This window comes from Amphiprion ocellaris, chromosome 24 (assembly GCF_022539595.1).
Source record: "Amphiprion ocellaris isolate individual 3 ecotype Okinawa chromosome 24, ASM2253959v1, whole genome shotgun sequence".
In the NCBI taxonomy this organism is placed as follows: domain Eukaryota; kingdom Metazoa; phylum Chordata; class Actinopteri; family Pomacentridae; genus Amphiprion; species Amphiprion ocellaris.
The window spans coordinates 11,285,420-11,313,169 of record NC_072789.1 but is presented as its reverse complement, the minus strand read 5'-3'; the positions used below and the strand labels follow the sequence as shown (position 1 = coordinate 11,313,169).

General features: G+C 40.0%; 2 protein-coding genes across 8 annotated transcripts in view; one reads left to right on the top strand and one right to left on the bottom strand.

The window, feature by feature from the left end:
• zranb3 (zinc finger, RAN-binding domain containing 3) overlaps positions 1-26,196 on the bottom strand; it is a 124,696-nt gene extending 98,500 nt beyond the window's left edge. For 3 of the 6 annotated variants that reach the window (XM_035952966.2, XM_055008139.1, XM_023280625.3), the window contains exons 1-7: positions 26,035-26,196; positions 23,319-23,521; positions 11,757-11,775; positions 11,311-11,489; positions 7,222-7,453; positions 2,390-2,475; positions 569-740 (exon numbers count right to left, since the gene is read on the bottom strand). In XM_035952966.2, coding sequence (XP_035808859.2) covers positions 569-740; positions 2,390-2,475; positions 7,222-7,453; positions 11,311-11,489; positions 11,757-11,775; positions 23,319-23,500 — 870 coding nt within the window. In that variant the 5' untranslated portion in view covers positions 23,501-23,521; positions 26,035-26,196. Of the gene's footprint in view, positions 1-568; positions 741-2,389; positions 2,476-7,221; positions 7,454-11,310; positions 11,490-11,756; positions 11,776-19,963; positions 20,074-20,401; positions 20,498-23,318; positions 23,522-25,818; positions 26,011-26,034 lie in introns of those variants that run through there. The other 3 variants (XM_035952967.2, XM_035952969.2, XM_035952968.2) reach the window with 3 other exon arrangements.
• A 161-nt stretch (positions 26,197-26,357) lies between these two features.
• Positions 26,358-27,750, top strand: part of LOC111575476 (R3H domain-containing protein 1-like) — a 48,408-nt gene continuing 47,015 nt past the window's right edge. The window contains exon 1 of one of the 2 annotated variants that reach the window (XM_023280628.3): positions 26,358-26,492. The gene's annotated coding sequence lies outside the window, so the exon portion shown is untranslated. Of the gene's footprint in view, positions 26,493-26,537; positions 26,682-27,750 lie in introns of those variants that run through there. The other variant, XM_023280629.3, reaches the window with a different exon arrangement.

The window sequence follows — 27,750 nt, the reverse complement described above, 5'->3', positions numbered from 1 at the left end:
GTTATACGTCTTTGAAAAGCAAAGTAGTCTCAGACAGGAGAGGTCAAGCAGGGGTGACAGTCATGTAAAATGAATGATGCAGAAGGTGAAATACTATTGCACACTGTTACAACAAATCTGTTATGTTCCCTCAGACAGAGTCTTGTTTCAGTCAGAGAGGTAGGTACTGAAATTTCAAAGTTACATGCAAAAATATGCCAATTAAGTCTGAGCACATTACTCAAATACTGCTAGGTACAATGTATTTCTATCCCATTACAGTTCACGGGCCAAATTCATCTTTACTTTTGTACATTTATTTGATTACTGTCATTATTTGTTACAACTGTAATTATTTATGAGGTGAACTATGATCATACTGTTTATACTATTCATTGAACTGACAGATGGACGAAACATCCTGACTGCTAACACCAACATGGGACATAAAAATGCAAATTTATAATATGTTATTATTATTATTGACATTCTTTTGACAAATTTAATTGCCGATTATGAAAATAACTATAGAAACACACTATACGTGTGTAAATATCTGATGCAATGCGTCACAAATACACACACGTACCTTTACAGCCTCCTTAGGCAGGTCGAATGGGATACGCTGACGGATTTTGGGTGGCAGCTGACTGAGCACCTCAACCTTGAGGCGACGGATCATAATCTGGCTCAGCCGCTGGTGCAGCTCCTTCAGGTTGGACGCTCCACGACAGTCCCACAGCCTGCGAGGCCCGAAATACCTGTAAGAGAATGAATGAGAGGTGAAGCTGCTGATGCATTTCTTTTTTTATATACACACTTTTAACCGAGAGAAAGTTCCTAAGAAAACACACTTATTTACAGCAATGCCCTGAAGAAATAGTTAAACATGTTTAAGCATTCCCACTTGGGAGCTGCCCAGCTCTGCAACAGCTTTCCATCGTTTACCTCTGAGCAGCTCTGCTGGAGCAGTCGGGGGATTCGTTTTTTGCTTAAGGGCACTTTGCAGAGCAGGAAACTATTTTGTCTAATGGCCACGGCAGCAGGTTCATCCCAAAACTCGCCGGCAACTTTCACAGTTTATTAGCCAAACGGATTTTTAGAATAGAACTGGCCCTCCACACAAAGGCTGGTTATCTGCCATGTTGGATGGAAATGTAGACAAACTTAACAAGGCACTGCCAAAATTTGCTGTTTCACACTTCAGTGTTGAAAGTTGTAATTACTGAAGGATGGTAAACTGACTCACTACTTCTAAAATAATGTTGCCGCCTGGTGTACAGATTTGAACCAGCAACTCTCTTGCTGCAATGCTGCTTTCTGTCGGATCGGCTGCTGCCATTTCCCACAACAACTTCACTATTACGAAAGAAACAAGATGGGAAGTCTGCTCAGATGCCACCGCCTTGTGCCCTTCTGTGTGTGTGATAGCTTTAGTGTGTGTGTGTCCTTCAGAACGGCAATCCCCAGCCACACTAAGTACTATTATATACAAAGTGTTATCATTAATGGCGCCAAGCCCATCCCCAGCCGAGTTGCTGACTTTGATGGACATCCAAAACAATGCATTTGATGTGTTTGTTCACACATGTAACTGATCATCACTGGCAACTGGCAGCCAGTTGGCATTTAACGCTTGGCTTCAGTCGCGGTCTGGCTCTGACAACAAACCCTCAACTCAGCAGCACCGCCACTCCACACTCAGGTATAGCCCACCTTATCCCAGCAGACACAATTAAATGGTAGGTGAGATCTTCTGAAACTGTGCTCATTTCAATAAGCTCCATATATTAAAACCAAGAAGAGAAGCACAAACTGGGCTATTACACTTAAAGGATGGAACTGTTAGGCATTTGATTTGTTGTTACCATGTTAGAGGGCAAAATCAAAACCACTCCCAAGACTGCCAGTAAAATATGGAGCTGGAGCAAGAAGATGGTTAGCCTAGCTTAGCCTCATTTACCCACTTTGTTGTAGAGACTTGGATGGGAAGATAACACTAAATGTGTGGCGAACTAGGAGGCTGTTAGCTTAGCCTAGCATAAGAGAGGAAACTGGGTATCAACAAGCCTGGCTGCATCCAAAAGTAACAAATGTGCTCACCACTAACATACCTGACCATTTATTATCCTGTCTAATATCATATCTTGTCACAACAATTCATTTCTTTGTGAGCTTCATTGGTGCTGGCACAGTTTCAGGCTAGCTGTTAGCCGCTGCTTTAGGTTTTCATATTAGGCTAGGCTAACAGTCTCCTAGCTCTAGCTAAGTCACTGCAACAATGTGAATGAAGTGAACTCAAATGGCAAAATATGAATTACATGACACATAAACTACACAAAATGTAAGCTAAATACATACTAGAATTAAGACACAGCACGTGTGAACTAGTAAAATCTGAAAACTTCACCTGTAATGTGCGTTGCAGTATTTCTTGGCATAGTCGGTCCAGGTTCCAAAACTCTTGTGATAGAGGGCATCAAGCTGCATGAAAAGCTGTGAAATACACAAACAGTTAATGCACTTTAACAAAAAAACCACACAATACAGCAAATATATGTGAACACTGTACGTCGGAGACTGTGTGTGTCTGTGAGATGGAGACTCACAAGTCAGAGAAATTGTGTGTGACTCATCATTTGAAAATATCCTCACATCTCTCACATATTTTATCCTTTTATTTGCAGCTTCTTTAGAATAGCATTGATCTATTTATCTTTAATTATGTAGAAATGCAATATTAAAAAAGCAAATTTAAGACAGTGAAAAAATTAAAACATTATTTTCTGGTATGATGTGTTGCAAAGGCTAATGTTTTCAAAGCAGTGTTCGCACGTGAGCTAGTGAGCAACAATGGCTGTAACTGAGAAAAGCAAAAACGTATATATGTTCCACCTTTTACAGAAGAGAAGTTGAATTAATGAATAATAAAACACACTTTGGCTCATTTCAGCACTTTAATGGATTTTACAGCTATCGCCTATTGATACGACCAGTAGCTCATGGTGGCTACTATTAGCCAGTGCTAGCAAACTGCTAGCTAGGTAGCAAGAGTGGCTGAGATAAAGTGAGATAAGGAATAAAAATAGCATTCTCCCTCTTACAGTTGAGAAAATTAATTAATGAACAATGAAATACACATTTGCTCATTTCAGTAACTTCATTGGTTTTACTGCTACACGACTACAGATACTGATATGACTTGCAGCTTATGATGCTAGCGTTAGCCAACTTTGTATAGACAACGCCCTATCTCTGAGATTAGTTTACTGACATTAAGACGTATTAATTTTACACAGTGTTTTAGCTTTTAGCAGTATAGTGTAATTCAGGGGTTTTGCTGCCACTGCTTTATCATATTTGATATGGTTTGTAGCTTGTAGTGGCTAATGTTGTGTAGCGTTAGCAAATACCAGATAGGTATTGCTTTTAAGCTAAACTAACAGATGTTAGCTTCAGGTTCACATTCAGCATACAGACATGACAGCCGTATCAATTTTCTCATCTAACATTTGACATTAAGGCAAATATTATTTTAAAACATCATTTTGGTGCTATATTTTGTGTAAATTTGAACAGTTTAGTCCACTGTGCATCATTAGCTTTCCACTGCAGGAACTTGGGGCATGTGTTGTCACAGAAATTATTCCAGGCAGTCAGCCTTTCTGTTTTCATTGTTGTGTAGGATCCAACATTTTCAACCACAATGTTAGCTTGAAGTGCACAAAAACGACAAATAGTAGCTGCTGGATGTAACTCAACTTTAATTAGTATGTAAGGAACAGAACAAAATGGTGTATGTTGTCCTAGAAAAAATTGAACGAATCTGTGTTGTTTTCTTTGAGTGTAACTAATCAGCATTGGGCACAGCAGTTTTATAGGGCCGCTCAGAAATAACTTCCCCACTGAAGGTCCATTTTTCTCCTAGAAACAGTTGTGAAAGAAGTTCCGCAGGGATGGTTCTTGCACATACAAAGGTTTGGTCCACCCTAAAACTGCCGACAAGTTCCTGCAGTGGAAAGCTTTCTTCTGAGACTGCGTGCTGCTTTAGTCCCCAAAACTTCACACCTTTTCCTTCTGAAAGCTGCACTTAATAACTCAACACAGTGTGAGCTTTTTTTGGCCTTAAACAGAGACCTTACCGGTGCTCACGATTAGTCTGCTGTCATGAAGTACATCTTGTGTGCAGTTTATTCAAGGTCCTGTTGTCCTTCGCCTAGTTTACTAGTCCTGTGTTGTGCAACCGTGTGGTAATTTGTGTCAGCACCAATTAACCGGGTCAAACCGCTGTGCAGTCCAACTAGGTGGTGAAATTTAATGACATACTCACAATCGGCTCACACCCACTAAATAACTCCTGCCATGAAAATTCTGCGTCATCCAAAGATCTTTGCATCTGCTGATTTTGCCAGATAAAAGACAAGCTGCCGCTGTTTCCTGTCTTCAGCGGACATATGTCATTTTAGTAGGTAATGAGTGTGTTTACATCACAGGTTGCAACAAAGCTTTGTGCGCAAATGTCAACATTCCTGTGCAAACACCCCACATCCCTGTCAATTTTCAGCATTTGCGGCAATTTCTGAAGTAATGGCAGGTAATGATCAGCAAGGCGATCTGAATAAGCAGCCACAGTGAGGAGTGCTATTCTAAATTCAGCGCTTGTTCAACAGGAGCTTTGCATTTTCCCCCTTCACACTGTTGATATAATAGGTGGGAGGAATGAGGGCACATCATGAACGGTGCAGCATGCCCTGAGCTGTGTGCTAACTCGATGTCAGAGCTACAGTGAGTAATGATGGCAGCGAGGAGACTGGCACAGAAGCAGGGACAGGGCTTATCAGGTTTATGCTGCAGATGATAAAATGTTATATTCACTTTCAGATTCTAGTGGCAGAGAGAGGGAGAGAGAGATGATATCTAAAAACTAACCTCAGCACTGCAGGCAGGCAACGGCAAAGACAGGGTGGCATGTATCACACACACACACGCCAAGTATGTAACACACACACACACCCACTTTCGTGATGATACACCTCGAGATTTCTTACAAGTACGAACTTCGTTTTGGAATTAATTAGGTGCCTGAATTTCATCAGTTAATTATCATGATCGGGTCTAGGCAATAATTAAGTTTTCCTCGCAGCAATGTGGCAGTTCGATGACAGCGCAGTCTGAGTTCTGTACCACATAAATAGCTTAACATAGTCGAGACAAAACTACAACGTTTAACCTGGATAACTCGTGAAAAACGCTACTTTAACTAAGCCGCGATACATTAGCTACATGTCTCGTTCTAAAGGACAGACCTTGCAAAATAGATTGTTCTTATCGTCAGAAATCTGAACATTAATATATGCGATTCATTTTCCATCAATGTTCAAAAATTACTAGAAATACAAACTAGAGGACAAAATGCGCTGAAAATAGTCTCCAACACATTCAAATTATTTGCTCAAATTGCAGTTTCTCCTCACAGGTTCACAAAAAAAGTCAGAAAGCAAGGCATTTTTGGATTGAACTTTGCATGCGGTTTAGTGACAAAAAGCTAATTTTATTAAATTGTCAGTCCTCTCTGTTTAAAATCTGCTTACTCAATCACCTCCTTTTTATGCAAACAACAAATATTCTGTTAAAGCTGCAACTGTTTTGGTTGCTTTTATGAGGGAGTTGTGTTTTTATGTGGGCGTGGCTTAACTGGGGAAAGGTGATGTCACAAACTTCTGTGCACCAATCAGGAAAGAGCAACAATTGCCACGCTCACACAATCCTGATGAAGCAGAATAGCTGATTTTCTCACTGTTAAATCTATTCCCACACTACAAATGTTAATATTGATTCTTATTTATTTATTACTATTAAATTTCATAGACAAATAGTTTTTGAATTATTTAAAAAAAAAAGGGGGGGGCTTCTCTTCAGTCTCTTGTTGTTTCATACAGGGTTATTTTATGCATCTTTTATATATTTGTAAAGCAATTTGTAACCAGACTGTATTTATGACATTGTATTATTCCCCAATATGCAGCACAGACATTCAGAAAAAGAGGTTTTCAAAAGATACACTGCAACTTATAAATAATTATGGGGCCTGTGTGTGTGTGTGTGTGTGTGTGTGTGTGTGTGTGTGTGTGTGTGTGTGTGTGTGTGTGTGTGTGTGTACTGGAGAGCACTGCAATTCACAAACAGTGTTCTTTACAGTATACTGTAATAAAGTGGAGAAATAGTCTGCATGGTACTTGCAAACAAGGAGGAAAATTGAGCCACATTTTTAAGAATTATATGTCAAATCACCTGCATAATTATGTAATAAAACAAATATGTATGTACGTATCTAATTATGAGAAGCTCTCACAATAATAATTTGACAATTTAGAAACTGTAAAAGCCAAAAGCAACACTGCTTTAGAGGCTGGAGAAAATGAAATGTGGAAAGTTTAAGCTCCGGCTGCATCAGTGCCCCATCATTAGGGTACAGTGGGCACACAGTGCTTGATATTGATACTGTATTGTGTTCTCACGATGAGACTGTGAAAAGATTTTCAATTCACAAAGTCGTCTTCATCTTCCACGGCTGCAGTGATGGAATACGGCTGTAATCCACAGCTTCAATATAACATATATAAAAACGATATAATAAATCATTATGGAAAAGGGAATGGCTCAGCCGCTCTCCAAACACTGTTGTCCTGTGAAAAGCCCTTCTTATTGTTTCTAAATTCAATAGTCCCCCCACCCACCCCGCCCTGTGTGCTTCTTTTTATTACTTGTCTCATTTATTGCAGTGCAGTGTCTGTTCATATCGGGCTTTGTAAATGAAGTTTTTGCAACAAAGGTTATTGAAATAAGACCATGGGATCCTGGAGGATAAGTGACGCCGGAGAGAGTTAATTGGCTTTTTGAATGTTAGATCGCAGTATAACCTGCTCTGGAGCAAGTTACCATGGCGATCTACCTGTGCTGCAGAATGGAACACCTTTGTGAGCTGCCTGAGCTGGCCTTCTAATCTCTCTTCATGAGTGTGGGCTCAGAATAATCTTTATAGTCTCCTGTTTGTCCACAGCAGACCTCCTCTTCAGCTCCATGTCAAATATTTCATTAAAAATTCAAACTAAACTTTGAAGTAATTTTAAATCTGCACAGTCCTTGTCATTTGGTGAGAAAACAAAACAGCTTACTCCACTTAAATCTGTATTCTTTACCCTCGAGGCGTCGTTAAATTTTCATTTAATCAAATTTAATTACCTCTTCAGGTCGACCCAGGGCAGGGGTACCGGTGAGCAGGATGGCCCGCTTGGCACTCTGAATGAGAGGAACGACAATCTTAGTCCGCGCTGCGTTTCTGGATTTCAGGTAATGCGACTCGTCCACGACAACCACTGCAAACTGCTGCCTGGTCAGAGCCTCCACCAGGGGGCGTGCATCAGTGCTCAGCAGGCCGTAACCCAACACTGTCACCTTACTGCTGCTGATGCCCCTGGAAGGACACAACAACACAACACATGCATGAACATTAACAGTGAGCTCGTCAACACAGCAAGATGCCCAGGAATCACAGGTTAACTGGCTGTATGACCCATATTTATGTTGTTAATACCATTTATTAAGGGTGCAACAAACGGGTATTTTCATTAACTCTGCTGATAATTTCCCCTGAGTGACCAATTCTTCATTTTTATTCTGAAAATGACATGAAATGTCATCCATCATGATTTCCCAGAGGCCTGGATGGCATCTTCTAAATGCTTGTTTTCTGAAACCAATAGTCCACAATGCAAATACATTCAGAGTACAGTAATCGAAGACTAAGAAAATCAGCAAACAGTCCTATTTGATCGCCTGAAACCATTGTTTAGCTTAAAAAAAATTAATGATCAAGTCTTACAATTACTGTTAACTACATATTTAATAAACATTTGTGAATGATGACACTATCCATGCATATATAAATAGAGAATTATTTTGTTGATATCTTACCTTACTATATAAATTATTATGCCATCTGTTTCATATTTATGAAAAAAAACTCCTTAGGAAATGAATTGAAAATATCAGAAAACAAAGGTAAAATCCAAATTCCAGGGACTGCAATCCAGCTAGTTAAGGCTAGTTGAAGCCAATTTACCACTTTCAGACTATTTTGATGCTCTACAATGTTAGGATTTGAGTTTTTCATGCAATGTACCACATAGAAATAGTTGAATCTTACAATATAATGGAGAGAAAAAAGAAAGGCAGCCTAAACTAGCCCTGCTACATACTAACTAGCCTAATTGGTTGAGAAGCAATAACTGCAGCCTGTGTGGAATCGTTTGTGGTTAAGTTAATCTTAAATGATATAAAACAAACTATATTTACTTAAGTGGGGATTTTTGAAGCTAACTATTAAGCACAAATACAAAAGAGAGCTAAGATTATTTCTAGCTACTGTATTTTCTCTTTAACTGAGAGGGCTACATTAGTACCAAATGCTGGATTCAGGTTTTATATCAAGTCTGTGACATTGATTAGTATGAAAAAATTAAGGCTTTACAGCTTCTGTTCATCATAGGTTTCATATATCTGTTACACAATTCAGCCTTTCTTTCTTTCCCTAAGCCCCAAATCCTCTGGCTCCTTGTGTAGTTCATTTTTAAACAAAGAATCGCAAATACATAGTTAGCTAGGCACTGTTGAGTTCAACAAAAACTAATCAAAGAGCAGGAAATAGGGCATTCATCAGTGGATTAATACACCTTTTATGCTCCAGATAGTATTTAGTGGCTGTATTTAAAATAAATCTAACTACAGTGTCCATGTGATTTGTGATGAAGGAACGTGTCACCCAGCTAGTTTTTAATACTTTCTGGACAAAAATGCAGCTTTATGGTACCAAAACAGGTACACAAACAACACGGTATTGTAGGTTTTCATGGCATTAGTTGGAATTAGCTCTTAAAGGATTCACCTTTAACACTGACAAATGTGTTTCAGCAGTTACAACTAAATAGAGACTCAGCAGCTGTTCAAATGTTTATTGACATGGCAACTGGACCCTCAAGGTAAAGCAAAGCTGACTATTTATAAAAGGTCTGTGGACTTAACTAAACGTCGAGCTCACACACAAACTTTTCATGTTTCTCCTCTTCTCTGCCACCTGATAAAATTCATTCCCAGACTATATTGCAGTTCCTATACTTTTCAGATGAACACACACATCCACAGACAAACAAACACATTCAGCTGCATGAAACTCAATAAGGATCTCTGAGAAATCAAAAGCATTTCCAGCATCTGTCGGGCTCTAACTCTTTGCCTTCACCACACACACACACACACACACACACACACACTTCCAAGCTGAAATAAACCGAAGGTGCCGTTCATGTTCTACAAAAGCACACGCAAGTCAAAATACCGGTGCTGCATAATTTTCTCTTGCCTCCCCGTTCAGTCATTAACACATCCAGTTCAAGGACACGTTTTCCCCAGAAGGCTTTCACAACCTCTTTGCACCTCATCTGTGATGTGATGTGAGGTGGGGAGTTTTCCCCCGCCCCCCTCTCCAAGTCACAAATATAGAAAGTTTGTTTCATTCAAAGAAAAAAAAAACAGAAAAAAACCCAGCAAGAACTAGGGAAAAGTTGAGAAGATAATACAAGTGGCTGTTGCCAAGACTTATATGCAACATTAGTCCACGATGCAGAAATGCAACGCAAACCTGAATCAATGTACACGGCTGTGAAAATGATTTCTCCACAACAGCATTTTTCCGCTTCTTGCGGATAAAAAAAATAGAAATTCACCTCTTGTTCAATATTGCAGACGTCGCCTTGACATGATTTGTCTGTCAGTGCTGTCAAACGTCGGCCCCTGCTGGCTCCTGACACCGAGGGACACTTTGAGATTAATATATCAGGACCAACTTTGCTGTCTGTCACACTGCCTCCCTTTTGCACTACATGGCCAAGAGCGCTCGTGTTTTTTATTGCATCGCTTTAGTTAAATTACGACCGTTTGCATGAGCAGGAGGCTGGAGGGATGAAGTTGTAGCAAGACATACTAGACTCAGCTTGTTATAAAGGCAACTTCTCCTTAAGTTCAAATAATTTCCCCCCACGTAGTCCTTTGCATTGATGTCTGAAATGTATTTAAGAAACCCTGTATGTACTTCTGCGTAGAACGTGGGTGTAGAATGTGTTCTTATCTGCTACACAACATGGTTCATTTTGCTTTGAATGGATTAAACCTGAAACAATTAGTTGCTTGAAGGTGCAGTCTGTCAATCTTGAGAACGAATATCTAGCTACTTAACACGGGCCGTGTGTGTGGTTCAGTCCAAGTCACTTTGCATAAATATGATGTTTTTCTTTCAGCGGACACACAGAACATACAGGAGTCGCAAAAAATTCATAGTTTCTGCTCCTCAAATGTAAATATTTGTTGGTTTTCATAGTCTTGCCAGTAAATGGCTTGGCTAATACAAGCAATTTCAGGATGGAAAAGGCATTTTTTGCACCAAGAGATTAATTTGTTATTGAGGAAAGCAACCAAAAGATTAATCCACAATGAAAATTATCCGTAGCTGGAGTTACAGAATAGATATAAAGCGGTGTGTCCAAAGATAAAATGTAATTTTTGCCTCTTCTAGAAGTGTCCAAGTATCAAAGGTGTTATTGGTTAGATTGCTGATAATATGACCTTTAAGAAAAAATTGCTTTTGCAATAAACGGCAGTACCAAAAAGTATGAAATTCTGCATACTTTCTTCAAACTGCAGCTTTAATAAGCTGTCAACCTACTATTGTCTCATACTGAGACTTTATCAGTTTGCTAATATTAGCCTTTCATTAGGAAAGAAGCCAGCCAGTACTAACCACAACTGATGCAAAGAAGTAAATGAAGTTTTATGATTACATATTTCCTGTCTATTTGAAGTACAGAATTAAACTAGAACCTAAAAAGACATTTTGTTAATGATGGCCTTCATCTGTCCAGCACCAAACAGGAGACAGACACAATTAGCAGCTAGCTGGTGAATATAGGGGAGCATTTAGGAGCTAAAGAGCCAATGGTCCAATTAGGAGGTGGTGGAGACCAAAAGCGGAGCAAAAAGAAGAGCTAATATTGGATTTTGGGTGAGCAAAAACAACACTTGAATTCAAAGCTAATGTTGCTGCTAAGTGTGTAAACAACTATTGTGTTTACTGCTTGATTATGCTGGTAAGTAAAACGGTTAACGTTCAAAATGTGGAATCTAAGGGGCAACAGTTAGTCATTGTCCATGTTTGTGTGGCCTGGCTGAGGTGGTCTGGAGGGATGAAGGTGAAGGAGAAGGTGTAGTGGGGTGACCTACATGGTGTCGCTCTTGCTGTCCACCAAATTGATGTCTCCCGGCTGCAGCTCGGGGATCCACCTCTCCAGCTCCTCGATCCAGGGGTATTTGAGGGACGAGGGCACCACCACCAGGAGAGGCCACTCCTGCCTGAAGGCGTACGCCACCGCGATGGCCTGCACCGTCTTCCCGAGACCCATCTGGCCCGAGCAAATCAACACATGGCGAAGGGAGAGAAAAACAAGTCAATCGCGCACAGACTCTGCGGCAAATTGCATATGACGGCCGAGCTGATGCGAGGCCCAAGAGTAATAAGGTCTCAGAATGATTCTAGTGTCAAAACCGATTAGGCACGTGGGAGTGCAGCGCAGGGCTGACAAATTAATTTGGAAGGCATGCAGCAAAGTCTCAGGTTCATTTTTTTTTTTGGAAAATAGATTTCTTGAGTTAGCGTTGTGTGTGCTTACCTCATCAGCGATCATACATCTGTAAAACAAAAGAAAACAGAGAAATCCTGATTAGACGGGTTTTTGAGAAATTGTTTTTAGAGCTGACCAGCAGCCAGTGGTTGTGGCAGACTTCTTAAGTTTACATATAAAGACATCAGCTCCCACAGCATAAGGGCTTTACTCAACGCAACCAGAGCTGCATCTATTAAAAAGGCAGAATTCCTGTCAAAACCAGACTTCTCAGACACTTTTGGCGCACAAAGTCAAAGTGTTCAAGCACCACAACAAACTGAGCTGTTCTTGGACTTCCTACAAATCTGTCACCTGTAATTTAAGTCTGCCCCCCTCCTTGCTATTAAATATTTATTATGTTGCCGTTCCTATTGAATATTTCTGTGTGTGATGCTGCAGTGGTTTGTGTGTGGGTTCATCCGGTTCCTAAAAAAAATAATAATAACTTGCCGGATGATGCAGGCGCTACGTCTAATCAGTTTGAATAATTAAATTTTCAGATTTTGTGTGCTTTTAATTAGGAATGTTTATGCACCTCAAAGAGATGATGCACCAGACTCTAGCAGATATGAGCTATTAAGATTTTACCTGAATTTAGTGTTCATTTAGTAGTTCACACAAACCAGGGCTCCGTTCCTTGTCTAAGAGGCAAATTTAATTAAGGTCAGCTCTTTGAGAAGGAGTCGAGCATTTTTTGTTTGTACCGAGCTAAGTGGGCACAGATAGAAGAGTCAAACATTTCTTTATCGGGAAAACATCAGTGTGGTCAAAAAGCAGACTGTATAAACAGACATTTAAATAGGCAAGAAATCTCATTTTTAAACACTGCACATGATATTATAATCAGGGAAAAACGAGCACAAGGAAACCGGTCGCATGTGAAATCCAATGAAGAAAATGTAAATTCACTTCTTGCACGGTATTATTTTCACACTCTCATAACGCAGAAGCCGTTGGCCTGATGTGTTGCGATACCACAGCATTATTACAAACAAGAGCTGCAACAATAATCAGTTAATGCAATTAGTCCGTCTCCTGAAAATTAATTAGCAGCTGTTTTGATAATGGATTAATCATTTATCCAGCAAAAATACCAAACATTTATAGGTTCTTTACTGCTTTAAACGGAGCATCTTATGCACTGATGATCACTTTTTTTCTGATATTTAACAAGCAACTAATAAATTTTTTAAAAAACTCAATACATAAATCGAAATTAATAAGTAGCTGCGGCCCTATTGGAGATTATTGTCAATTTAGTCCGGACAATGATGCTGATGCTCTGCCAATTCTGCCTTTTTAAAAGGGAGTAAGATTATTCTGCGACTGAACCTGAACAGCTCACCTATTGTGCATGTCTCTGATATGTTTTAGCAACCACACAAGAGCCAACGAGTCCCCCCTCTTTCCACATCACACGCTGAGGAACAATGGAAGCGCGACACAGTCCTCAGCCGAAGTTGTCCCCGTGGAAAAAGTGCTGCTAGATCAACCTCTGGTTCTCTCTGCCCAGTGGGTACGGGCCTATTGTCATGACCTTGCTTATTCATAAATGTTTCCAACATCATGTCAGAGCAAACAGTGCAACAGAGCAGCTCTGAATACCTCAGACACAGTCTCTCATTATTCTTTCTCCTCCTCCTCCTCCTCTTCCTCCCCCCATCTCCGCCCCATTTCTCTCTTTCAGCTGAGGAACATGATTAATGTGCACCTTGCCACTGGTGGTTTTTCTAATTGCCAGCACACCGGCCCAGTCAGCGCAATGCGCACACACACACACACTAGCACACACACACACAGGGCCAGCATGTGTGTGGAAAAATGCACACAAAAGGCATGCAAAACTGGTAGTGCACGAGCACCTATAAAGCCATGTAAAAGTAGACGCACACATATATGTGCTGGCACACACCCACCCACACCCACCCACACCCACCCACGCACGCACGCACGCACGCACGCACGCACGCACGCACGCACGCACGCACGCACACACACACACACACACACACACACACGCACACACGCACACACACACACACACACACACACACACACACACACACAAACTGCAGAGGGAGTGTGGCTGGGGCAGGTGCTTGCCATTTCTCAACACATTAATCATCCTCCTTTAAATAACCTGAGTGTCGTCTTGACGGTTTGAGACTGCGAGCATGCTGCAGTGCTGTTGCCTGACGACGGCACGCTCCCCGTCGCAGCATCTCTCTAATGTTATCTCTGAAACCCACAAGCCCCAAAGTGTCAGGAAATGGGCTCCGCTACCTCCCAGGCTGGCTGCGATGATTTGATGGCTTTGACCTCTGCACGGTGATGTGTTGCACGGCCCCGTGTCTAACCCCAATCTTCCAGCCCAGTTAAAGCTCTCCGCTGAGGACTGGCCCTGCGGTGCTCCGTGGTCAGCGGAGAAAACCGCTCAGAGGCTGGACGCTAGACAAAAGGCTGACTCGATGGGCCCCACGATCGGAGCCACTTTGATCCCACACACAGTTACGGGTTCAGAGTGCAGTTTTGCTCTGTATTGTGAATTAACTTAAAATCCAAACAGAGCAGCCTTTACTGGGAAATGTTTCGGCTCGTTTCCAGGGGTAGTAGAGAGGGAAGGCTCAATAGTGTTCGTCATTTCAAAAAGGTTTAAACCCTTTAAATGGGGCAATCCTCAACTTATGAGGCCCTTCTCTTCACATCCAAAACTGTCCAAACTAACTGAGCTTCAAATAACATTTAAACATTTCTTCGTTTTTGATTGTATTTCTTCCTTAATTCAAGCCAGTGTTTCCAGTGATTTTTTTTTACTAAATATTCCTGATAGCGTTTCACCTCAGCTTGACATTTACATTAACTACATTTTTTTATATTATGTAGACATATATATTCAACCATATCCAAACGCAAGAGAAAAAGCAGTAGACATGGAAAGGCTCACATTAAAACAGCAGTGACCTGTTAAATATACAGTTATGCAGTGGCTAATGGTTGCTGGTTGTCATGGAAAGACGGAAAGGATGGGGAAAAAAAACACTAACTCTCAGAGAGAAAATATTCAAATTTTCTTTTTGTAAATGAAAAGTTAATAAGGACAAAAACACATGCTAATTTCAGTACATCGAGCGGTTTTGCTGCCACGTCCTGAGGTAAGACCAGTAGTGCCTTTTTCCGCTAAAGTTAGCAAACATTAACCTACATTTAAGATGAGTGAATATGTCCAGATTGTAGAAACAGACACACACAGAATGGAGGCAGGTCAAGTTAAGATAACATTACTCAAGTTGACAACAAACCCCTACAGCTACTTACAATGCTAGCGCGGGATAACGGTTGTGGCTGCATTATTTTGTTGGTTCTCATGTGCTCAACCTTTCTGGCTGTAAAAAATGTGAAGGCAGATGTGGCCAATAAGCCTGCTGTGGTCTGAGAAGCTGCTATTCTAGCGACATCCAGCGGTTCTGAAAGATTGCAGAATCTTTAACGTAAGAAGTGGTGAGTTTTACTGCAAATAAATTCAAAGTTTAGTGCCTAAGAAAAATATTATATTTCTTCTTTTATAAGTCACATAATGCTTTTAAGGTTTTAAAAACGCCTGTATGCATGACTTCATTTAAATTTGTGCAACTAACCTATTTTATCGAAACAAAACTTTTAGAAAATCTTCAATCAAGCAACACTTCTGTTGGATTTTACAGTTTTGTGCAGTACTTGTAACTGTCAGTCTCACAACACAGTTTATGTGCAACTTTGTATGTACGCTACTGTTCAAAAGTATGGGGTCAACCAGGCAATTTCATGTTTTCCATGAAAACTCACACTTTCATTCATGTGCTAACATAACTGCACAAGGGTTTTCTAATCATCAATGAGCCTTTCAACACCATTAGCTAACACAATGTAGCATTAGAACACACGAATGATGGTTGCTGGAAATGTTCCTCTGTACCCCTATGGAGATATTCCATTAAAAATCCAGCTAAAATAGTCATTTTCCACATTAACAATGTCTAGACTGGATTCCTGATAAATTTAATGCCATCTTCACTGAATAAAACTGCTTTTCTTTCCAAAATAAGGACATTTCTTAGTGACCCCAAACTTTTGAATGGCAGTGTAGGTGTGACAATACTCTTAAATTATGGCCTTAATATTTTGCAATGTTTATTCACAATCCTTGCTCTATTGTGTCTATTACAGCAGATAAAGATGCATAAATTGAAACGAACAAGATGAGTGGGGAGAAATGATGTATGCATTCTGAAAATTCATGTTGTGAGCATATGTTTCTATGTTGCAATAAGCGTTAAGCGTCTCTCAACAAAATGATTCTTCCCTCTGAAACACAAAACACACCCAGCAGGCTGTGACATTTATTTATGATGTGTAGCCTCCACACTTTGTTTCTATAAAAACCTCTCCTTTACATCGTGGATGGATGCTGTCCAAACAATGGAAATTTGCCTATTAAGGCCACGGGTTACAAATGCTGAGTGAAATTCTTCATGCTGTTTAATAGAATGCATCTCCTGCTGTCTTTACAACACAAAAAATATCCTATTATAAAAAAAAAAAAACAAAAAACCAAAACTTCCATGCCTTATTAGGAGTAAATGGAATTTTGAGTACCTTAGGAAGTAAATACATTAACTAAAGCACAACTAAAATGTACAATAGGCACTTTTTTATTCATAAGGTGACAACGGGACCCAGTGTGTACTTTTCAGTTAGATTTACAGACTAAAAGTTTAACGTCCCATATGGTAAAATTCCATTTTTTGGGTGTCAAGCTGCAGCTGCCTCACAATCTACCAAGGTTATTTACTTTCTATAGCTGCTTCTGCTAACTCTAAAATTCCTTAGCTACAAGCAAAGCTCACCAAATGCTGTTGGCTGCAAGAGTGAACACAAGACTCATGTACTCCCAGTGGATTACTATAACCAAAGGCAATGTCACCACAACAATAGAAGAATCTGTAGTGTTAGCACTTCACACGACTAACATTAGTTTCCATTTTTGTGATATTTTGTCTGACTTTCGTCATTTTGATCATAAAGTAAAATCCTGTATCATTCAGTCCCAGATACCTGTGACTAAATGTTGTGTTCCTTTGTAGACACTCGAAGACACTGTAAATGACAAACTGAGGAATATCGTTGAAATTGAATTTATTTTTCTTAACAAATTTCAGGTTGTTCATAATGTTTTATAAAACGATAATTCCTTAAATGTGAACATTTTCAGAATGTACTTTTTTGCTCTAAAACAAAGGAAAAATGTGGAGTTGTGGTTATTTATAGGTTAGTATGTTTTGATTTTACTGGTCCAGCCCACTTGAGATCAAGTTATGCTGAATGTGGCCCCTGAACTAAAATGATTCTGACACCCCTGCTCTACAGAAACACTCAACAATCTGAATCCCTTTTTGCCGCAGATTTAATATTATTCTCTCTGAATGATGTCCGTGGAACCTCTGACACTGATTATAAAGAATTTTATGGAACCATTCTGTTTACAGACTCTTTCTATCTAAAAATATAGTGTGAATGCATCAACTTGTATTAGTTCGGAGAACAAAACTCTACATCTGGACCATTACAGGGACAGACAGCATAGTACTGACCTCCTCTTGCATCAGCAGAGCGCACTATATTCAATAAAAGCATAAGCAGTCACTTCCAATAATATTTTGGGCAAATCCACAGAGGGTGGACATGCACTGCACCACATGGCTCGCTTCAAACTGCAGTCACCACCTTAATGGAAGAGACCAAGAGGTCTTAATGGATGTACTTTTACTCTAAATTAATCCTTTTTTCTATATCTAGACAGGTCCACTCAGGTGCATTTTACAAATGTACAAATGGGTAAATTTCTGCTTTTAAATAGCTGAGTATATACACAGATGTCAGCACTCGAATGGCAAACTTCTGCCCAACTTTCTAAACAATACAATCAACCACATCTCATGGGTTTTTATTGTCGCACTGTAGCACAACTTTCCCACATTATCCCCCATCTGACTCGATAAAATTCACTCACCCTCCTACACAGGCCGATACAGCCGGCTCCATAAGTATTTGAATTGCAACAACATTTGATGTTTTGGTTCGGTACTCTTGATGCTCTGGATGTGAAAAGACACAATGACTATGAGATTTAAAGGAAAAATCTGCCCACGGATCCTCCTACGCTCTTAGATATCCAACATCAATCTGTGATGTTCAGTGCATTTCAGGAGTTATTTTATAATGAAGGGCTGCCATTATTATGTTGTGGGTTTTTTTTGGTCTGTCAGCCTTCATTGTCTAGCTCCATTTCAGGTAGTGATATCCTTCATTCTCCAGAATTGTTTTTCCTCTCCCTAAAAATCCAGCAAATCTGCAGCAGCATTGCATTGTGGTTTGCTCTAGCTAGTAGACAGACATTATTATTTCTATCTTTACTATAATGAGATTCTGTTGAGTATCAAGGATACGGACTGAACAAATAAAAGGAGTAGAGCGCCTCAATACACACAGAAAGAAAGATTCCTGCCAAAAACATTTTCATTTTACCTTGTGATAAATCTTCCGTCTGTCTAAACTCTCAATTTAAGCCTTTTAACCTCCTAACCTACATTTAAGCCTATTGTAGCAAATAAATGAGAGCTGTAACTCGGAAAAGCAGGCATGTCAAACTTTGAATTTCTCGGCGTACCAAAGCTGTGAACATGGAGCTGTGGTAAGAGTGAGCATTTAAACAGCTTGAAGGATGGTGTCCTCCTTTCCTGGCAATAGTCTGTTTACCTGCTTAAACATCAGATGGACTAACCTGCCCAGCTAAATGCAAATGAGCTATTATATATCTAAAAATGTCCTAATTTGTAGTAATTTCCAGAACAGATATCTGCAATATTTGACTAAGCCGACTAAAAAAATTGGGTCTGATTTTGCCAATTTGTCAGAGTCAAGGGTTTTTACAGAGGAGGTATCTCTTTTTATCACTCCACCTATCAGAAAATACCGTCAACAGCCTGACAAAAAAAAACATTCTCCACCTGATTTTAGGAATGAAATGCTCTATAAATCAAGCTGTGAATTGTTCATTCAAAAACCCCCAGAACATAGTGTAGACAGTAATAAAACTAAAGTTTTGCTGAATGTAAGTGGTGCTGAGGTGGACATTTGTGGCTCATCGGAGGAGAGAATGCTCATTTGGAGAAAGCGAAGTAAAAGGCACTGTTACTACTCTGAAGGAAGACACATTATGGCAGAATTATATCTTAGAACACGAGTGTCAAACTCATTTTAGTTCAGGGGCCACATTCAGCCCAAGTTTATCTCAAGTGGGCCGGACCATTAAAATCACGAGACAAAAAATAACAAAAGCGAGAAACAAAACGACAAAAACATAGACAAACCATGCAAGCGAGACAAAAAGGAAACAAAAAATGACAAAAATGAGAAACAAAATGACAAAAACATCAGACAAGCAACAAAAGTCAGTCAAAAAGACAAAAACAAGACAAAATATCACAAAAATGAGACACAAAATGACAAAAGCGAGACACAAAACGACAAAAAAAATGGACAAATGACACAAGCGTGACAAAGAAAGACGATGACAAAAATGAGACAAAAAAATAACAAAACAACAAAAACATAGACAAAGGACGCGAGCGAGACGAAAGGGAAATGCAAAACAACAAAAATGAGAAACAAAACTACAAAAACATCAGATAAGCAACAAAAGTCAGACAAAAAAGACAAAAAACAACAAAAACAGGACAAAATATCACAAAAATGAGACATACAATGACAAAAGAACAATGAGCAATCAGGTATTTTACTATATATATATATATATATATATATATATATATATATATATATATATATATATATATATATATATATATATATCGGATCCTCTGGAGGGCCAGTTTTGGCCCGCGGGCCGCATGTTTGGCACCCCTATCTTAAAATTGACCAATGGATTAAAAAAAACATGTTTCTGCCTGCGGAGGTTCAACTTGAATGTGACAGCATTTAGCTAGCAAGTTTGTTAGCTGAGCAGCTTTAGCATATTACAGCAATAGCATATATGCAGCTATCAAGTTCATATTTCGGAGCCCTTTCACAGCATTTCCAAATGAGACAGCTCTCCTCTGTTTGACTGAGCTGCTGTCAAACCAGCAGCAAGTGTGATCACCTGCACAACGGCTCACCTGCCTCTGCTCTAGGGCTGCCACAAACGACGCGTCGACGAATCGCCTAAGCACGATACGTCATCAAAAGCGGAAGTGAGCGCGCAATGCAACAGAAATCACCGTCCGAGTGGAGCGCGGAACACGCATGGACATCCGCGCTGTATCGTGCATATATAGTATATGCATATATTATATACGCACAATACAGCGTGGACATCCGCGCTGTATCGTAAACGCGGATGTCCGCGCCGCATCGTGCATATACTATATATGCACGATACAGCGCGGATGTCCATGCGTGTTCCGCGCTCCACTCGGACGGTGATTTCTGTTGCATTGCGCGCTCACTTCCGCTTTTGATGACGTATCGTGCTCAGGCGATTAGTCGACGCGTCGTTTGTGGCAGCCCTACTCTGCTCAACACTCCGCTCTAGAAAACCCCGGCTCAGACCTCACCGTCTGCCAGATTGTCAACCGAGATTCATGTTTTGTCGTCTGCTCATCACTCTGAACCTTCTGCTGCCATACTTCCAGAACCCCTGAACTCTGAACAAGCTTCACCTGGGAAGGGAAGGTCACACCTTTTGTGAATAAACTCCTCCTTCACTCGTCTCTGAGCTCGTTGGTCTCGTTAGTGTCTGCACCTGGGTTCTCCGTAACCCTGTGACCATTAAAGTCATTCAAATAGTTCCAAAAATACAAGGAATTTTGAAAAGAAAATTTGCAAGTGGATGAATGAATACAGAGTTTGCCATTTTTAACCATAAATTGGGATGCCCCTTTTACTGTAAAAAGACCATTAATTGAGACTGTCCAATGGCAGTTATGAAAGTTTTACCTCCATTCTGACCTGTGTCAAAAGGAATATTACATAGATCTAATGTTTATATTTCGCCCTATAAAATTACTTTGGATATATTCAACTAGTTAAAATAACTAATAAACTAAAGCCTCACAGATCGAGTTAATGTCATTTTACCTTCAGACCTCCTCATTACCTATAATACTGTCTGCTAATACCATCTGTCTGTCTCCTGAGAGCAGCAGTGTCCACGTTGCTCTTGCTGTCAAATTGATGCCAATTGACTGAGGTAGCTGTCCACACCGTGCAGCAAGAGCCAATTGACTCCTGACCCCCCCGTGCAACAAAGCACTGCCTCCCAGTGTTCCTGAATCAATATGGCCGCTCCGCATCACAGCAGCGCCCCTCAGATTGGCTCCCCCTGCGCTGACCTTCCCGAGAACCCGAGCGTGCATCGACTGGTCGGGGAGGAGGAAATGGACCAGTCCTGGTCTGCTCCTGCAGCAAATGCTCCAAACAAACACTTGGGGACTTCAGGGCAACTGAGAAACTTCCCATGGACTGGTAATTGTTTTCAAAGACACAACCTGGACTCTTTCTGAGCATCTGGATTTAGAATATATTCACATACAGTCTCGACTTTCTACTTTCTTCTTCAGCCTCTGGAACATATTATAGGAAATCACAGCTCTCGTTGCACTATAGAAATGAGGTGGAACTGCCTACTTTAAAGCGCCATTAGGCAAATTATCTTTGTAAAAATGCCATCCCATTTGACCGAATCACACACACTGATGCTGCAATGTAGAATATATTATGCTGCAGATTTGTTCTGTATGTCCAAATGAAGTTTTTGCTGCTGATATGAACTTTATGACTGCAAAGTGAAAAATCTAAGCATGAGAAAATTGTCACTTTTTATGTCTTTAGCATCACAGAGTGAATGTGCTGATAAAAATATGTGCATTTTATGTACCTGTTTAATGTTAGACAGATATCGATGAAGTTTTTTAGTAAAAGTTATATTAATAGTCACTGAAGGGTACTGTGAGTGTGCTTGAAGCCTCATGGGTTATCGGTATTCACTTAAAAGCATTACACATGGTCATTTTCTTTTATAAACAATAAGATGAATTCATGAGGAATAAAATGCTTGTTTAGCACAGTCAGGTTTTGCGCTGCTAAAGCTGTATTTGGTCTGCTATGATCAGTAACCTATGATGGCTAATGTTAGCTACTATTAGCAAGCTCTAACCTTCTGAATTTCAAGCAGTTTCTGGGTGTTTTTTGCTACCGTCATATTTTTCCTCCCTGCAGGCTCATTTTACAATGCAATGTACAGCCCGTTGTCGTCTGTTTCTATGGAAACAGTTCAATCACGGCTAAAAGTACAAAAAATGCAAAAAACTCTTCTGTGTAGTATAATATACTACTGTCATAAATTATGAAAAAGGGCAGAAACGAAAGTGGAATTTCGATTTGAAATCAACATGTTCAACATTTTCCAGGTGCACACAGGTGTTAATAATACTGCACAAAAAATGGTGACTCTACATACTATAGATATTTCACGATATGCATTTTATAACCTCTACAAACTAGGTGTTTTTCACACAACTCTACTGACAAGATATATAACCATCCTGAATGTACCTATCAACAATTTGCAGACAAATTGCCCTCAATGTACCATTTTTTGAGCCATGATGCATTATCTTATTGATCCAGTATATTTTGTTTTCCTCTTAGTATATTGTCGTCTGTTTTGTGGATACGTAGCCTGCAGTTCAGCCAAAAACTATGTGCAGTTGTCCAGTGAGGACCTTTAGTACCTACCTCGTGTTGTATCTACTCTCAGATGTACGTCGCTTTGGATTAAAGTGTCTGCTGAATTTTTTCTAATGTTTCTAACAGGATCTGGTGCACATTGTTATCTTTTGGTACATTTCTGAATGAATTGTGTAGAAGAAAGCCAACTTTATTTTTGGTTTATTTTCCTGGATGAACCATATGCCACATAAGAAATGTTCATGGACCTTCAGAAAGCTAAAAATACAAAAACGGTATCTGATTTTAGTTTTTTGTTTTCATATATAGTTGAACTTTATAACTCTTGGCCACTTGAGCTACTGTACGGCAACATTTTAGCCTCTCTGTTTCAGCATAACACTATCACTTTATTGTGACTTGTGAGACAAGACAAGATTTGAGGAGCTGCTTGTATTCTTCTATATGCTCACACAACAGATTTGAGTTGAAAGCATTGTCATAAATCAATATTTAGACTCTGCAGAGGTGGAGTGGAATGCAATACTTCAAACAGAGCAGAACTACACTGTTGCCAAAAATGAACAATAGACCTGCCCATCTGCACATCTACATTTACCTGACAATATTTTTCTTTGACATATTTCTTTTAAAAAAAGGCTCTTTATTTGACGTTATGACTGATTTGCAAGACGCAACCCGACCTGTGTGTGGAGTTTTAAAATCACTTGAAATGCGATATGTCTGAGTGTTCCACAGTCAAAGATGTTTGGGCTGGACTAGCTGAGCGGCAGAATTGCTCACCGTCCATTTTTGGATAAGGCGAACTCCACTCCCTCCCTTTGGAAAGGCATCAGGCGCTGCAGGAGCTTGTGAGGAAGGCCTGACAGTTGCTGTGACCATCTTGTAACACAGCAAGAGGTCTGGAGACCATTATCATCCATTTCCATTTCTAGGTCCTCATCAGTTTCTTGGTCCTTGCTCATTCACCCAGCTCTGGTTTAAGGCTGCAAAAAATATATATATATATTATCAACAGAAAATATACATTTAGGAATAGTTTAGTCTGAATTAGCATCTAGATAGCACTTTTGCTTAGCATACTGCTTGCTGTTTTAAACAGGTTTTATAATAATGGTGTGCCGCATTCCGCTGCTGTCTACTAGCATTGACAGGAATACCATCATTAGAAGCTGGATGACGCAGCATAGTGGACACAGAAAGTCAGAATTTTAAATGAGATTGTGAAAGTTGCCTGTCTCAGCCACCTACAGTGACAACAGCAGCATCTTCTTTGTGTTGCCTCATCATTCTGGTCAGGTTTCTGCATCTACAAGTTATTAATCATGAACACCAACATCCCAAAAAGTATTAAGGCTAAAACAGTGAAAGCCTCCAATAAGGACAGAGAGACAGCGTTGTCCACAATTAGCAGTCATGCATGACATTTATGTGTTTTATGATGTTATTGGTAGATATTATATGAGAGGAATAATCACTGGTGGAGCCAGACATTTTTATAGTGGTGGACAGGCTGACTCACTTGAGATGGCACGTCTTCTTCTTTTTTATTTCTTCAACAAATCTCTGAAGGCCAAATAGTCTTTTTTGTCATTCATTCTGGTCATTTGCTTAAGCAGGCAAGTCTACCATGTAGAAGTAAATGACAAATCATATACAGATATTTTTATGCAACCCTCGACTGACACAAACTGAAAATGGTTGCTAAAGCTATGCTTTTATAAATGTAGGAAAAGCTCAAAAGATAAACACAACTTTGATCATACAAGTACGAGTAAGACTCATGTCAGAAGGGTTCTTGTTCTACTCAGGATGCCCGACTAGTTGAGACATCACACTGTGTTCATCCAGCCTTTTCTTTCTTTCTTTTGGCTGCAGGTTCTGGGTCAATCTTGCATTCAGCAGTTTGCATCACTAGTTTCTAGAACTCTTCAAAGTAGGTTTCATCCCTACAGTTTTAAAAAGTCCATGCAAGAGTGTCAACTAAATTCACAGCGAAACTAAAATCCTATGCACTTTAACTAATAACAGCATCTGCAAACACATTCATTATCCACATATAAAAACAGACAGCATTCTTACACTGTCCGTAAATCTTTCAATGGCAATAATATGAAATGTTGGAGTTGCTGCAAAATCAGCATAAGCATTTACTGTTTGGTCACAAGTGTTTAGTTGTATGTGGTTGGAAGTAGCTTGCTGCGCTTTTAAAATGTACGGGAACAATGGTTGTAGAGTAATGGTTCTGCAAAAAAAAAGTTCTGTAAGAAATGCCCTTGATTACTCTCAATGTAGAAGTGCTGCAGATGCCCACATATGCATAGTTGTTGCTGTTATATTACTTTACAAGTCCACAGAAATCTACTCCGAAGTGTCCCTTTCATACATGTGCAGTAGATCAGATCATATCTATGTATTCGATGCATGCACGCTGTTGCTTGTAACGTACTCATGGAACTATTCTGTGGAGAGTCAGTGCAGACTGTCGCAGACTTGGGGAGATGAAGAACTTTATGTCATGTGAACCTTTGCAGACTGTTGCACACTCAAGAACACAAAAACTAAAAGACTGGTCTGATGAGCTTCACAATTTTGGCTGTGTTGAGTGGACACCTATTAGCTCCAGCCCTGGGATTGATCATTGTAAATTGTGTGTATTTTTTATTAGTATCATTAGCACCTATAATATCCAAACCTCAACAACCATATATGAGATGAATCAGAGTCCACATGTGAGGAACTGGACTTGTGTGTTTTGGTGCTCAACACTGACAAATAGGAAGTATAAAGAAGGGCAAAAGGTTTATTATAATATAGCATGGGTTGCAGGTCAAAGAAGAGAAAGTGTAGCAAGTCGATTATAAAAGTAATACAGATATTTATATTGTTATTTGAGTGAGACAGCTGCATAGATTATTAGCCCGGGAATATGCTATATCTACAGTATTTAGTGTAGTTCTCATTTGTACATTTAGGACACTGATACATAGCACTCTGTAACAACAACCAAAGCAAAAGAGATTAATTTTCTACTATAACAACCAAAAAGAGTGAGATATTATGATTTCAGCGGCAGTGTCCTGCAGATGTAGCCGAATATGGAGTTTCTAATCACCTGTCATCATTTTTTCTGACTTGCTGACTTTAAAAGCAACATGTTAGACAAAATGGCAGCCAAATAAACAACTAAAACCCCCAAGAACAATGTCAGAGTTGATACAGACTAAAATATGGATGTAGCATGTTTAGCTAGAGCTAGCAAAACAAAGTACTAGCTTCTTACCTGAAGAGATAAAGGCACTGTCCGTTAGCTAATTACTGTTTAAAAAACATTAATGAACGCTGCTAGCTAGCGGTGACTGTCCTCGTAGTGGTGAAACTATTCTGCTCTGCGTGTTTACATAGAGCATTGCAGTTATGTTGTTGTGTGAGCTACATGTGAAGTGTTCGCAAAGCGAAATGAGAGCTTTATGTCTGTATGTGTGGACGGTTTTCCTACCGACACAGTGGGACGAGGAGCTGCAGTCACTCGGTTTTAAAACGGCACACTGACTGAACTGGGACACTAGAACGGTTTCGCGGCAACTTGGAGGTACACTCGGTTTATGTCACCAGCCAGCCGCTGCCGCTCACTCCCCATCCGACGTAACTTCCTGACAATCTTAATTTAGCCACAGCTCACCTGAAACAACAACGGATTTACATCATTGAGTGGGATATGTCAAACAAATGACGAAATTGGCGGACAAACTGCGTACGCTAGTGATGCCGTAACGCAAAAAAAATAAAAATAAAAATAACCGTGCAACGGCCAGACGGTGACATATTTCCAACGGCCTGCGTGCGGAGCGTGAGGATCTGACGCACTGTGCCGTTGCCTCCTTCACTCCGCCACAAACACGAGCTGCTTCACCCTCGGTGGAGACAACGGCTGTGCACCGATTGTAAACCAGAGCGGTAAGGCAACATTAGATATCTGCGGTGTCCTGTCCAGCAGCTGCCGGTTTTTTCTACCAATAACCGGGGTGGTTGTGACCACGTAACACGAGCTTTGTGAGCCGTAAAACGCGTCTCTTTGGCTGCCGTGTGACAGCTCAGGGCGCCGGTGTTCAGTCGTTTTCAAGCGTTAGCAAGCCGCGGTGCCAGGTAAGAATGTTAGCTTAGCCCCGACTCCGATCTCACCCAAATATGTTCAAATGCTCTCCGGCAAAAGTACACACCTGGTAACCAAACCCAGCATCTGAATTCTAAGAAGCTATACTTTAATTCGGCTTCCTTTCATAAAACGAAATGGCAGTTATTAAATAATGCTGTGTAATTCAATAACTTTTAGGCCTGGTTCGACTGTCTCTCTCACTGTAATCTGCCGCAACGAACAGTGTGTACTAATCATGGTTAGCCCGCTCACTAAATTGAGCTTTAATTTAATTATTGCGTTGCTTTGTTCAATATCTTATCAGCCGAATTTTAGTTCCAGATACCCTTTATCAGACTAAAGCGTCTCATGTTGTCTGGGGTTCGCAGGTCTGCCGCTACAAAGGGAACATTAAATCGCCAAGTTTGTAATGGGTTTTGGTGCGACGTGTTCGCTAAGGAATAGCGAGCAAAAACTGTCAGCAAATAACATTTAAGTTGCATTGCTCCAAATTATTGATCAAAACAATCGCATTTACACCCGACTGACTTGAACCTTCCCCCTTGCTTTAACATGGAATGGGGTTTCGTGTCTTGGTTGTGTATGATTGACTGTTTCACTTATTAGTCGATGGAAGCAAAAGGAAAACAAGCCACATGTAGTAATGAATGACACATTTCATTGCGCAGTTTATCAAAGGTACTTGAGAGTTTACCAAAGGGGCAGAGAGAGTTGATGTTGGATTAAGACTTGGAAAAAATAAAAAGTCAGAATTGTCTGTCACTGTAAGTCATCCAGCATTTGTCTCAGTTTAATTCTATATATGGTTAAAAGGAATGATTGAATCAAACATGTATTTTTAGCACTGACATGCAGCAGTTCAGTACATCTCCAACACTGTTGTGAGAGGGGGTTATAAAAGTGGACAATAAAACCTGACATGGGCTGGATTTATCCTGTTCAAAGGCCATAAATCTTATATCCAATAACTCAATTTAGTACTTGCTTCATAAGTAAGCCATAACCACTATGATTCAGATGCACTAACCCAGACAATTATCGCCTCATTGACTTGGTAGA